Source organism: Protopterus annectens, chromosome 5.part1 (genome assembly GCF_019279795.1).
Source record: "Protopterus annectens isolate FY-2018-M chromosome 5.part1, PAN1.0, whole genome shotgun sequence".
NCBI lineage: Eukaryota > Metazoa > Chordata > Ceratodontiformes > Protopteridae > Protopterus > Protopterus annectens.
Genome location: NC_056736.1, coordinates 342,319,143 through 342,332,808, shown reverse-complemented (window position 1 = coordinate 342,332,808; position 13,666 = coordinate 342,319,143). Strand labels below are relative to the sequence as shown.

General features: G+C 41.5%; 1 protein-coding gene across 1 annotated transcript in view; it reads right to left on the bottom strand.

The window, feature by feature from the left end:
- CLPB (caseinolytic mitochondrial matrix peptidase chaperone subunit B) overlaps positions 1 to 13,666 on the bottom strand; it is a 2,847,862-nt gene that overhangs the window by 582,429 nt on the left and 2,251,767 nt on the right. The window contains exon 9 of the mRNA XM_044073023.1: positions 2,019 to 2,074. Within this exon, the coding sequence (XP_043928958.1) occupies positions 2,019 to 2,074 (56 nt within the window). The remainder of the gene's footprint in view (positions 1 to 2,018; positions 2,075 to 13,666) is intronic.

The following is a 13,666-nucleotide window of genomic DNA, read 5'->3' as shown; positions in this document are numbered from 1 at the left end:
CTTAAAACTTCAACTTTAATATGGTCAAGACCATATGATCGAAGTTTTAAAACTTCAAACGTTCTGAACAGAGATCTTCGTACAGTGCCGAACGGGAAAATTTCCCTTTACCTCACTGTAGAGTGATCTTAGAGTTGGTATATTTAAATTGCAGGGGGTGTGGGGGGTACAGGTGGGCTTGCCCCCGTGCAAAAACATCCAGGAATTTTTTGTTTTGTTTTATTTTTTTTTCAGGTGTTCTAACTTTTGAAATGTCGATCATATGGTCTTGGCCATATGAAAGTTGATGTTTTAAAAGTTCGATCATCTGTAGTAGACCCACACAGATGCATACATACACACACACATGAGCAGATATAGGATCATAGGAAGTTACTAGGTTAATGGCCCGAGGAACCTTACAAGCCTAGCCAAATTTTACCCTTGTTACCATGATCAGCACCTATTGCCCCTGTCCAAGAGGGACACAGGTGGAACTCCCAGGGTGAATTTACTGTTACCCATCCAGTCATCCAGACTGTGTCTGAAGATGGCCAATGAGGTGCTCTGTTTGATGTGAAGGAGAGTATTCCAAAGGTGTGGTAACCTCTGGGAGACAAATCTGTTCCTCCAGCAGGTATTATTGATGTCACATACCAGGTTTAGGACTTTAGAGTGAGTAGCCCATTTCCATTTGACTTGTGGATGTGCAACATATCCAATAAAGTGGGGTCAGGGACTGCCTTATATGCAAGGCAGAGATAGCCTCTGTGTAGTCTGTATGAAACAGAATAAAGTGACAGTGATTTTAGCCAAGCCACATAGGAAACTGCTGAAGACCTTGAATTTTCTTGGTGAGGAACCTCTGTGGTCCCTCCAATTGCTGCAGGTGCTATGAAAGGTACATGTTAAAAGGGGCGTTGTACTGGGTCTATATTATATTATCGAAGAGGCATTGCAGCGAATGCCTCTTCATCAACCCTTAAAGAGCGAACCACGAATTACGCGAATGACCAAATCAGCAATTTTTTCCTAGGGGAAAAATTGCTTGGCCATCAGAGTAAATTTGCCCCTTTCCCCACTGTAGTGCGATCTCAGAGTTGGTATATTTAGTTAGGGGGGTAAACCCCCCACACACACTTAGAGTTGTTTTTAGTGATATTTCCTTTCTGGCTGGAACATTGATTTTTTTCCCTAGGAAAGAAATCACTGATTCGGCTGTTTCTGTAATTCGCGGTTTGCTCTTTTAGGGTCGATGAAGAGGTATTCGCTGTAATGCCTCTTCCAAGAATATAATACAGACCTGTTGTACTCAATTATTGGCCTAATGGGTGAAGAGTACAGGGAGGTGATAACTTCACTTTTTCTCGAGGCAATGCCCTTACTTATGAGGTGAGCCATTCAGAATGCCCTTCTTACCACTCTGGAGACATGGTGATCAAAGGCAAAGTTGCTGTCAACTTGATTGCCCAGATCTCTCACCACTGAGTGGGTACTTAGAGTACTGCCACTGATGTAGTAATTTGCAGAAACATCAGTCTTGCCGAAAAGGGATGACAATACATTTTTTTGCATTGAGTTTGCGGCCGTGACTTTGGTACCAATCATGTCACACCATAAAAAGGTGCTATCTGGTTCAACACATTCAGATCTTGACTTTTGACCACTATAGGCACTTTTACTTTTCTTTTCTTGTGTGCTACACTTCCCAACAAAGTTGAAAAATAAGACAAATATTTCCCATACTTGTTATAAACATTTAAGTAAACAGACACATATGACAGCCATGCTTAAAACAATTTAGTTGCTAGTCTAGTCATTGCCAATTGGTGCTGCTCACTTAAAATCCAAATTAACACGATTTAAAAAGTATGAAAAATGAAGTAATAACAACAAAATGAATGTGCATATAGATTATTAAAGACTTTTACAGATGTTAAGGCAGACGTGACAAGCAGCAGTTATTACGATTATCCAAATGAGTTAAGAAGATTCTGAAAAAATATGAAAAGGAATGCTAATGAAAAAATGTGCCATACCTTTTTCACATCTTTATGAAGGTACTTGGCTACCTGTTTGGCCAATTCTGTCTTCCCTAAGGTAACAGAAGAAGGTAAAGAGAAAAAAATATTATCCTCCTATTGAAAATTATATTCATACTTTAAGCAGGATTAAAAATTTTACTGCTTGACTACAAATCTAAAAAAATAATTTTGCCACCAGATTGTCAATCAAACAGTGCAGGCGGCTGACTCTAGAAATAAACTGGAGTGGAAGAGGTAGCTATACTCTATCACCTTGAAGCACTGATTGCTGCTGTCCTTTTCTCCCTGCAACCGGCCAGCTTTCTGTTGAATAGGTATACATGACTGCATATCTCAGACAGAACCTGTGCCCCATTCATTCATAGTGTAAGCAGCTAATTATATTGGTGATAGGAAAGCAGTGCCTGTTCTCTACTTACCTTAACATGGAACATGGTGTGGGATTCATTCTGATACGATCATATACAGGTGTATTCCAAAATTCTAAGTGCATTTTGCACCTGGATGTATTAATGTCAGAAAATAAGCCATAGCTTGGAGTACATTATTAATCTTCTTGCAACCCCCACCTCACATATGAAAAAAGACAAAAATGAACAGAAGGTGGAAACAGCAGAACAAATAATATAAGAAAACATTCTCTCTGATTGGACTGTTTCTACTGGTCTGCATCAACATACAGGATTTGATAAACCAAAAAAAAAAAAAAAACACAACTCAAGACCACTATAAAGTTTTTAGAACTTTCGTTCGTTTAATACAGAACTTCTTCAGAAACAATTTCATTTCCCATACAACTCACATTTATACTCACACCAATTATTAAATCATTCTCTTGAACCAATAAGGCTTATATTGCACTCAGTTAGATAATTAAACCTTTAAATTAAAAACCTTCCATACATTCATCTTACATTGGAAAAAAATACAATGTTGGAAAATGACCCATAAAAAATTAAATGTTCCAAAGTCACACATAACTAAAACATGTCTAAATCCAATAAAATACCTTATGTGCAAACATTTTTGAACTTGAACATACAGGATTATTTGTTAAAGGTGAAGTATTATACAACTGAAGAACTACATAAAGTGCTAGATGCCTGTGATTAAGAGTGTACTCAGTTCTCCTACCATACAGGGCCCAAGCTACAGTCAGGTTAATTTTTATTGCTGGATTTGCAGCTCCTTTTTTCTTAGCAACACTGGAATATTATAATATGAGTATCAAAACAGATATTAATTTATTTAAATTTGTTGAGCAAGTAGATTCCACTGAGCATGTTGTACTCTTTTGCAAAAAACCCAATGTGATAATTAGACTGTGAAGGGGAAACTTTGCCATGATTCTGGAAGAAACTACCTTACCATTTTTCTGATAAGTGTCACACAATCCTTTAGATCCACCTGAAATGCCACCAGCTTGGCAGACTGTGTAATTTTTCCTCCCAATTCAGGTTTAATGTCTCACCCAAATGACAGCATCTGACAAGTGCAGCACCACCCTCATGCTATACTACAGTGCAAATATTTGAATATGACTCCAAAAGCCTGCTGTGGCAATAGACCACATAGGCGTCTGGTATTCCTGGCATCAAAGACAAGTTTGTTACTGAAAATCCATTTTGCAATGTTAAACACAAGGAAGACATCTCAATATTGTGGGTATTTGTGACGTGACTAATTTAAAACACTGGGGTGTATGGAGTGTCAGGGAGAGGTAGTACCTCTGATGGGCAAACACGTCATAATCTTCGTAGTAGTTCTTCCACCCTGGTCCTCACCTGACACTCAGCTCTCACTGTGGCTCCTCGTACCTGTTTGCATGCAACAGCGGCCACACCCTGGGCAAAGGCTTCGACTGGCCGGCAAATCCAGGTATGGGTAGCCAACAGGTTTGCAACCATCAGCAAGTCAGGGCTTGTCTACTTATGCATGCGAAGACTGGATCTGGCGGACTGGATGGAGGAAGTCACCAGATTGATTTAACGGGCAGAAAGGCAGACTCAGCAAGTGCCGTGGAGCGCAAATAGGGCACAGTGAGACACGTTAGGATACTGTTGGGCAACCACTTCATCCCGACCCATCGTCGGTCGTCTCAACTATGTCCTGCCACTGGACTAAGATAGGCTGGGATGAGAGCGTGAGACTGATGATCTGCGCACTCTCTCTATCACTATAATCCAATTCACGTGCAAGTAAAGACATCACCCCTCCATCAAGACCTGTAGCGATGGACGAATGATGAAGCAGCAGGTGTGGATACACTGGAAGCTGTAACCACAACCTCACACACAGGCAGCCCAGGACAATGGGTTGCTCTCTACTGTATCGAAGCAGCAATGCAGTTCAGTAGCCCTGTGGATGCTGAGCAGCCCTATTTAGGATTGCTCTGCTCACCTCTATGATATGAGGAAGGGGCTAGAAAATTTGCCCTAAACATAGTCTGCTTCATCCTACCCCTGGCCAGTTTGCCACAGCAGGGGGGGAGCCCAACCATGCAGTCGAATCACAAAGAAAAAAACTTTGTTCACCATTGGCACATGGAATGTGCGCACGCTCATGGAAAGCTCCAAAACAGACAGACCTGAGAAATGGACAGCACTTGTCACGAGAGAACTTGGCAGGTACAACATCCAGATTGCAGCCCTCAGCGAGACCAGGTTTGCAGATAAAAGCCAGCTAACAGAAGTTAAAGCCGGTTTTACCTTTTTCTGGAGTGTCCGCAGCAGCGATGAATGTAGTGAAGCAGAAGTTTCGCTATCAGATCCAATCTGATCAGCAAATTAGTCAGCCTCTCAAAAGGATTCAATGACTGACTCAGGTCTCTGTGGCTCCCCCTCAAAGGAAAGCACCACACCACCTTCATCAGTGCATATGCCCCCATCATGACAAATTCAGAGGAGATCAAAGACAAGTTTTATGAAGGCTTGGGAGTCCTTCATAGTATCTGTGCCCAAGGGGGATAAGCTTGTCATCTTAAGTGACTTAAATGCCAGAGTTGGTGCAGACTTGGGAGGGAGTCATTGGGAGGAATGGAGTCGGCAAAGGCAACAGGAATCTACTTCTGGAGACCTGTGTAGCCCATGACCTGTTGACTACAAACACAGTCTTCCGCCTACCCAACCGTAACAAGATGTCTTCGATGCACCCACGCAGCAAGCACTGGCATCTTACTGATTACATCATAGGAAGGAGAAAGGACAGGCAGGATGTTAGAGTGACTAAGGCCATGTGTGGCGCAGACTGCTGGACAGACCACAGACTCATTCTCTCAAAACCTAACATGCACATTCAGCCTAAGCGGCAACCGCAAGGGAAAAAGATGAATAGGTGTCTGAATGTCAGCATGTTAGAATGGCACTCTGTGCGTCAGAACCTCAGTGTGGACCTCGAGTAAGCCTGACCAATTCAACTTTGCCACCAACAGTGTAGAAGGAGGCTGGGCAGCCTTTAGGGATGTGGTCTACAACGCTACTCTCGCTCACTTGAACCTGAACACAAGCAAACACCACGACTGGTTCAATGACAATGATGAAGACATTCAGAAGCTGCTTGATAAGAAGCATGAAGTGTTCAGATCCCTCCAGCAAGACACTACTTCCGTCTCCAAGAAAGCAGCCTATAACTCCATCAAAAGCAAGGTGCAAGCAAAGCTCAGAGAGAGGCAAGACTCTTGGCTCATCAGAAAGGCTGATGAGATACAGAAGTACACTGACAGCAAAAACTCCAAGTGTTTTTATGATGCCCTGAAGACCATCTACAGGCCACAGTCCTTTGGAATGTCACCGCTGCTCAGTGCAGACGGGTCCAACCTGCTCACCGACAAGCCATCCTGTAAAGATGGGCTGACACTTCAACAATGTCTGAACAGTCCTTCCTCTATCAATGCTGAAGCCATTGACCGCATGCCGCAAGTTGCCATTAACACCTCCCTGGCAAAACCTCCAAAAATCAGAGGTTAAGGAAGCAATCAATTAAGCTTCTCTCCAATGGTAAAGTACCAGGCTCTGACTCCATTCCAGCCAAAATCTACAAGACAAGGGGATAAGTCTTGTTACAGAAGCTCACCGAGCTCTTCCAGACCATGTGGCAACAGGAAGTTATCCCTCAGGAGTTAAAGGATGCATCGTCCATCTCTACAAGAGAAAGGGAAACAGGCAGTCTTGTGACAATCACAGAGGAATCTCTCTCCTGGTCATTGCCAGAGTCCTCCTCAACTGTCTCACTCAACACATGGAAGATGAACACCTGTCAGAGAGTCTGTGTGGCTTTACAAAGGGCAGCGGGACGGTGGATATGGTATTTGCAGCACGGCAACTTCAGGAGAAGAGCTAGGAACAAAACAGGGACCTTAACACAACGTTCATGGACCTGACTAAAGCCGTTGACACAGTTAGTCATGAGGGGCTATGGCGGACCATGGAGAAGTTTGGCTGCCCAGGCAAATTCATCAGTATGTTGCGCCAGTTCCATGACGGCATGCTTGTTCACGTACTGGATGATGGAGACTCCTCCAATGCCTTCCCAGTTATCAATGGAGTCAAACAAGGCTGTGTAATGGCACCCATGCTATTCAGCATGATGTTCTCAGCCATGCTGTCAGACAGCTTTTGCAATGAAGAAGAAACCAGCATCAAGATCAGATACAGGACTGATGGCAGGTTCTTGAATCTATGGAGGCTACAGGCCAAGATCAAGGTCGGAGAGTATTTTGTGCGCGATTTCCTGTTCGCAGATGACTGCGCACTCAAAGCTGCCACAGAGGCCCAGATGCAGCAGAGTATGAACTGCTTTTCCACTGCCTGCAGAAGCTTCGGCCTCACAATCAATACTAAGAAGACTAAGGTCGTGTATCAGCCCGCACTGCAGAAGACATACGTGGAACCAACTATCACCACTGAAGGTGAGATCCTGAAGACTATTGACAAGTTTACATATCTCAGCAGCACACTGCAGATTTGTGAACATTGACGATGAGGTAGACACACGCTTCGCCAAGGCAAATCCCGCATTTGGACGGCTGTGGGAGTCAGCATGAGAGAGGAGAGGTGTCAAACTGTCCACAAAGCTGAAGGTGTACAAGGCAGGTGTACTACCCACACTACTGTATGCCTGTGAGACATCGACTGTGTACAAGTGTCATGCCAAAAATCTGAATCGCTTCCATATGAACTGCTTAAGAAGGCTGCTGAAAATTACCTGGCAGGACAAAGTTCCAGACACAGTTGTCCTCTCTCAAGCTGGACTGCCAAGTTTCTACACACTGCTGAGGAGAGCCCAAGTCATGTGGGCAGGCCACCTTGTACGTATACACAAACCTCCCCAAGAGACTGTTCTATGGTGAACTCGCAGAAGGTAAATGCACACACGGTGGGCAGAAAAAGCACTTCAAGGACACGCTGAAAATCTCTCTGAAGAGCTTTGGCATTGATCCAGACTCCTGGGGAAACCCTAGCGCAAGACAGCCCCATCTGGCGAAGCTGCATCAGCAAAGGCACTATTGCCTATGAGCACTGCAGAGGTGCAGATGAAGTATGAGAGCTGTGTAAATTCACAGCCAACTCTTTATCAACCAATCCAACAGACCACTCATGCCTGATGTGCAGCAAAGCTTTCCGAGCCTGCATCGGACTGATCAGCCACAGCCAGACACACCTTATTCAGTCAGCCTCCTTGAAGTGATGTCTTTGGTCAGCGTCAATAACAACGGACAAACAACAATGTAAAATATTAGCAGAGGACAGCTGCAAGTCAGGAAAGAGTATGGAATTCCATTACAAAGCAAGTACTATACAGTAGGAATAATAGCACTTCAAGTCGCTGTTACTTTTTCAAATCTAAAAATGAACTAGCTATGTCATTTGTAAGGAAACGTGAAACTACCTGTTAACCAATGAGTAGATACAGAAAGAGAAAGCTAAAAAACATGTATTATAAGGCAGTAGTGTCCTGCTAGCCTCATTAATTATTTTAAGAACAACTGTGACAATGAAATAATACAATGCACAGTCCATTGTCACATAAGTGTCATGCAACTGCTACTAACATACACAAGTTTCAAAAAAAATCAAAATCGCCAAAGACATTATTTTATTTTACTACTGTAAAACACCTTTACCTAAGTACATTTCTTTTTGATCTTTAGACAAGCTTTCAGGGTAGTTCTGTACTAGGACACCTTTAATGCTGGTAGGCAGTGGGTACAGATGGGAGGAGTTAGGCTTCTTTCTCTGACTCTAGCGAGTCACAAGGTTGCGATGCTGAAAAACACAACAGTCAAAGTTCTGCTGTGGTTCCAAGCAAAGAAGGTACATGCCCTGTGGATGGCTTTGATGTGACTTATGATCTAGTGAAAACAGACAAGCTTTTTATGTCTGTCATTTTAAGGTACAAAAATAACAATTTTCCAGTGCCACGCATTATGGAAAGATATAAATGGTATACGGGCCTAGAAAATTAGTTATCTTGGTGTGTATATCCTGTGATCCAAGTATACAGGTACAGCATACACTCCAAAGGAAGGTATGTGCACCTGAATTGTAAGAACACGGATTAAGAACAGTCATGACACAAGAAGAGTGCACTCAGCTGTTCAGCCACTGCATAGAGACTTTTGACGTTACCCCGGGAATCATCTCTGTGTCACTGCTGGACAGAGGCACAACAAACTAATGGGTACAGTATTTTTTCATATAAGGGGTGGTGTAAGCCAAAAAACTTTGGGCTAGGCTTATAAATGCCTTAGGGCAGATAGCCTAGTATAAACCTATGAACCTATGAATACTTCTTCAGATAATGTTTTATCTGCTAACAGTTTAAGACAACTTGCACAAATACTGTCCTGCAAGCTGCACAGCAATAACTCTCCTAGCAATAAATAAACAATTCACTGGACTTCAACTATGGAAGCAAGAGGTAGTAAAAAGAGATAAATACATAAAAATACCTCTTTGCAGTTCATGGAGTCTTATCTAGTCAATGTACTAGCAGTTACAAAAAAGTGATGTGTTTTTACTGGCTTTGAAAGGCAGTAAAGCACTTAACAAGTGCTGCTGAATAGACAGCAAGTAAGGAAAAAGTCAGAGACAGTTTTTAAATACTGCTCTAATTTAAATAAGTTACTTACACACTAATGTGTGTAAACTTCAACAATTGTCGCACACCTCTTAAACCACTGTTGTGTTCAGATCTTGCTCTACAGTAGTGTGTAACAGGTTTAACTTTTTTCTAATTTTGGAGTAGATCATGATGATCCATGCACTATATAGTTTTGTTCAACTTCTTTCTTTCAGGCATATTTATTTATTTGATTAAATGACTAATTTGGCTTGATATGTTTACTAGATTGGGGGGAGCTGGTCAAAGGACCCTTTTCACTCACTACCCAGGCCATAAGGCAAAACAATGTTAAATGTACACATGTTTTTTACTACATAGGAAATGTAATCACAGAGTACTTAAATAATGTTAAATTTTAAACAGTGATTAGTATAATAAAAAGATATATAAAGCAACTCAAAATCTAAAATATTTACAGTGTACTTGCATATCTCTGTGATGTGCATGAAAAACCTAACTGGTAGTGATGAACAGGAATCTTAAATATACACGGAGACAGGTTTCAGAATAAGACACTACAGACAAGTTCACACTAAGACAACTAGAAACGTTAAATTGATATTACCAATGCTAAGAAACATTGATTACGGTGAATATGAAAGACACACAGAAAATTAAAAAGTTTAAAGCTTTATCAAATTAACATAACAGGTCTAATCAATTTAGCTATAGATCATAGTTTCTAATTAGCCACAATCTCTATGACATTAACCTGCTTTTCAACTAGAGTAGTCAGTTTTATTTCAGACATTCACAGGTAAAGTGGTTGCAATTTGCTAATTTTCTTCTAAATTTCTTTTCTCCAACTCCTGATGTAAAAGAAGACATAGGTAGTGCCAAATATTCTTCTACATTTACAACAGTATAAGATGAGGTTCTTCTATTTAACTTGCATTTAAGCTGGGGGGAAATGACTTCTACGTAGTACATTAAAGGTTTGTGTTATAAGAACAGTTGGATAAGATGCAACTAGAATCCAGTTCTTTCTGCAAGTTTACACAGTGAGCCTCATTCCCAGGGACTAGAGTCTAAAGTCTACAGAAACTATGTGCATTTTTCCTAAGTGTTTTTTTTTACCATGATGCCTGCAAACTATCAACTCTCCCAGTTCATCTACAGTCCATTCAATCCACAGTCATGGGGACTCCTCCAGAACCATGGAGGCAAGAGCCATCTGCAGGGGTTATCATTCAGGCAGCCGCAAGGGTTACTTGTGTACTCATCTGCATCCCAACTATGAGGATATTTATGAAATCCTTAACCACACTCTCTGGTTGGAAGGGATCAAGGGGATCACATAACTACAGGGGGTTACACCACCTTTCCCATGTGAGTGTAATATCATGCCACCTTCCCTAAGATAGTTTCAACAAAGGTAAAATAATTTGAAAACTTCTCGCTGAAACTACTTTCATTGAACATAACACACTGTCAGTGAGGTTACTTTCTGGAAACCGCGTTCAAAGATTTTACATTCCCCAAACTAAATTTGTTGATTTGAAACATTATCACCCATAGGTGGCTTGGTAAGCCTAAAACCCACCCAAAATCTATGTTTTTCTGTATCCTAACCCCTTATCTGAGGGAATTGCAGCATTGTATTGTCGGAAGTGGTGCACTGTACATTTGGCTCTGCATTGCACATACCCCAGGATGAGCATGCCCATCCTCCCTTGCCAGCTCTGTCAACCACCCAAGCCTCTAATCAGACACAGGTGAACTGCACCATAAGAGTTTTATTGCTTTACACCACCAAAGCTGGCCATGCTGTGCATTTTGAGTGAAGAGAGTGAAGCTATAATTGGAAAACAGTAATCTAGCTTGGGTATTAAAATAAAACATTTATTTCTATAGATCGTATAAAATATGAAGTCAGATGACTGACTGCAGTACCATGAGCTTACCCATAATTTTATCCACAGCAGTTCTGCATGTTCTTTAAATGAAAGGGTTGAGTCAAATGAAAGTTCTAAGTATTTGTACGCATGAACCTTTTGTAACTAATTATCCAGAGGAAAAAAGATTTTAAAAGAATAAAAGGGTTTTAATTTGTATTAGTTCAGAAAGGCATACAGACAAAAGTTGTCTACTTACTATAATGACATGTCTAATTGATCTTTGTCTATCTTCTTCAACAGGCAGGACTTCGCTGCAGACCAATGTACATATCAGCAGCAACTTAAGACCTTACAGACATTAGCTCTTCCCCCGCCAATAAAACTTAGTGCTTTCCCTTCCTTCTCAAGATGTCTGAAAGCAAGGTGAGAGTTCACTGACGTTGTTGTTGTTTGTCTTTCGGCTTTTCCTGGTTACGGGTCGCCACAGCGGAACTCCGGTCCGCTAATGACTGGCACTGACAAAGTCATTAAAAATAAATAAATAATACTGAAATCCAAACATCCCCCAAGGCTTCCCGTATCACACATATGGCAGGGAGAGTGGTAGGAAGGTAAGTTGAAAACGTTGGATGAAGCTCATCTACAGTTATTCTTATAGTAAGTATATAACTTCTGCAGCACTTCTGATTTCATCCATTTCTTCATCAAATACAAAAAAGTACACAGATTAATTTCCTGGGTGGCTTCTTCCAATAACTCCTCTGAGGGTGGTGGTCAAAAAAGCAGATTATTGCCTTGACCTTGAATCAATAGTCAGCACACAGTGCCTACTGAAACTATGTAAAAAAGACTAAATAAGAGCTGCACATATATCTATCAGAACTTTTGTGAAAAAATGCCTCAGAGGTGGTAATTGTTACAGCAGAATGAGCATTATGAGCTTCTGACAACAATACCCCATTCTTTTGATGACACAACCTAATACAATCTGTCAGCCATTTTGCTGTTGTGACTTTAGACGCTTCTTCCCAGATAATTACCTGCAACAGAGAAAAAACAGTTCCAAGTGTTTCCTTAGAGCCCCTTGGTCTTCTCTGATGACTAGAAAGCACATTGCATGCTCCTTTTTGCTGGCATAATGAGGTAGAACACTGGGAACATCACTGCATCATTAAAATTTATCTCTGTTGCCACCTTAGTCAAAAAATCAGCATTTACTTGTAGCACGGCTCTGTCCTTATGAATGGTCAAGTAAAGCTGATGAATACAGAGACCCTGCAGAACTAATAGCCTATAGAACTAATATTTTCCAAGACAGATATTTCAGTTTACCACAGGATGCAGGCTAAGAGGATAGTGCTAGTTTTTCCAATATAAATTTCAGGCAGCAATTAAGAACTGGGGGTCTCAGCAGTAACCTAAATAAAAAATACATGCAGAATTGATTTGTACACCATTAAAAATGTCAATGAATTACCTTGAAATCTTCCATGGAAGTTTGAAATGGCAGCCAGATGCACCTTGACAGATGAATGAGCTTCGAATGAAGCATACTTGCCATATACTCTAAAACCACTGAACCAGATGCTGAAAAGGGATCATAACTATTGTCTACATCCCATTTTACATAGCTATTTCACTTGCGTCTGCACATCCTACTTTTACTTGGTTTATGTGCGTGTGAAGATGAGAACAATCCTGGAAAGGAAACCATGGTCCTTGGATATCATCAGGATTGGAGAAACTAATCAGTTAGATTCAAGATCTGCATGTTCAGACAAGACTTGCTGGAGAGGTGAGTTAACAAGGTTCTGAAGGGTCTTAGATACTGAACTTTCTCTAGAAGGCAGGGCCACAGCAGAGGAAATTAAATATGCTGTGGCCAAAAGGAAGCTATGACAATAATCGTGGACATAAGGGTCTTTATTTGTGGTATAAACATGGGGATGATGAGAAATGGAGGGAAATACACAAAAGAGACCCAGGGCACCAATCTTGGATAAGAACATCTTGGGTAGCTGCCTCTCAGTGGGTATGAGAGAGGAATAGCTATTGCATTTGGTACTGGTCAGGGAAACAAGGAGACTGTAGCAAGGCTTGCCCCCTAAGTGGAAAATCTTCACCACTACTGTCCAGAGTAAGGAATTACTCATACACCATCAGCAGATACCTGCTTGTCTTATCCGCTAAGAGCCTGCCTTAGCCTGGGATGTGGGATAGCTGCCGAAAGCCAACTGGCTGAATTAGGCCAGTCTCAAAATCTTGCTCCTCCATGCCTGCGTATCACATCAGGGATATATTGTCTATATGGACAGCAATCACATCCTGGGGAAGAAACTCCTGAAAGGTTTGCAAGGTCATAAGGAACGCTCTCAACTTCAGACCACTTACATGGTGACTGTCCATTATGTACAACACACACACCTTGAACCACCTCACTCTAACAATGCTTCCCTCATTTTAGGTCTTAATCATCAGTGGTATGACTGTCACAATAGGGGAGAGAAATTGAAACAGACTGTCCATAAGCAAACTTTGAATATGCATCCGCAAGTTCTGGAGATCTTTTATTTATTAATTTATGTATTTGCTCCTGTCCAGGGCCATGCCTGATAGATTCACTACTGACACTTAATTGGCCATCTGGAGAAAAAGGGGCAGGGCATTCCTGGGATAGTGTGA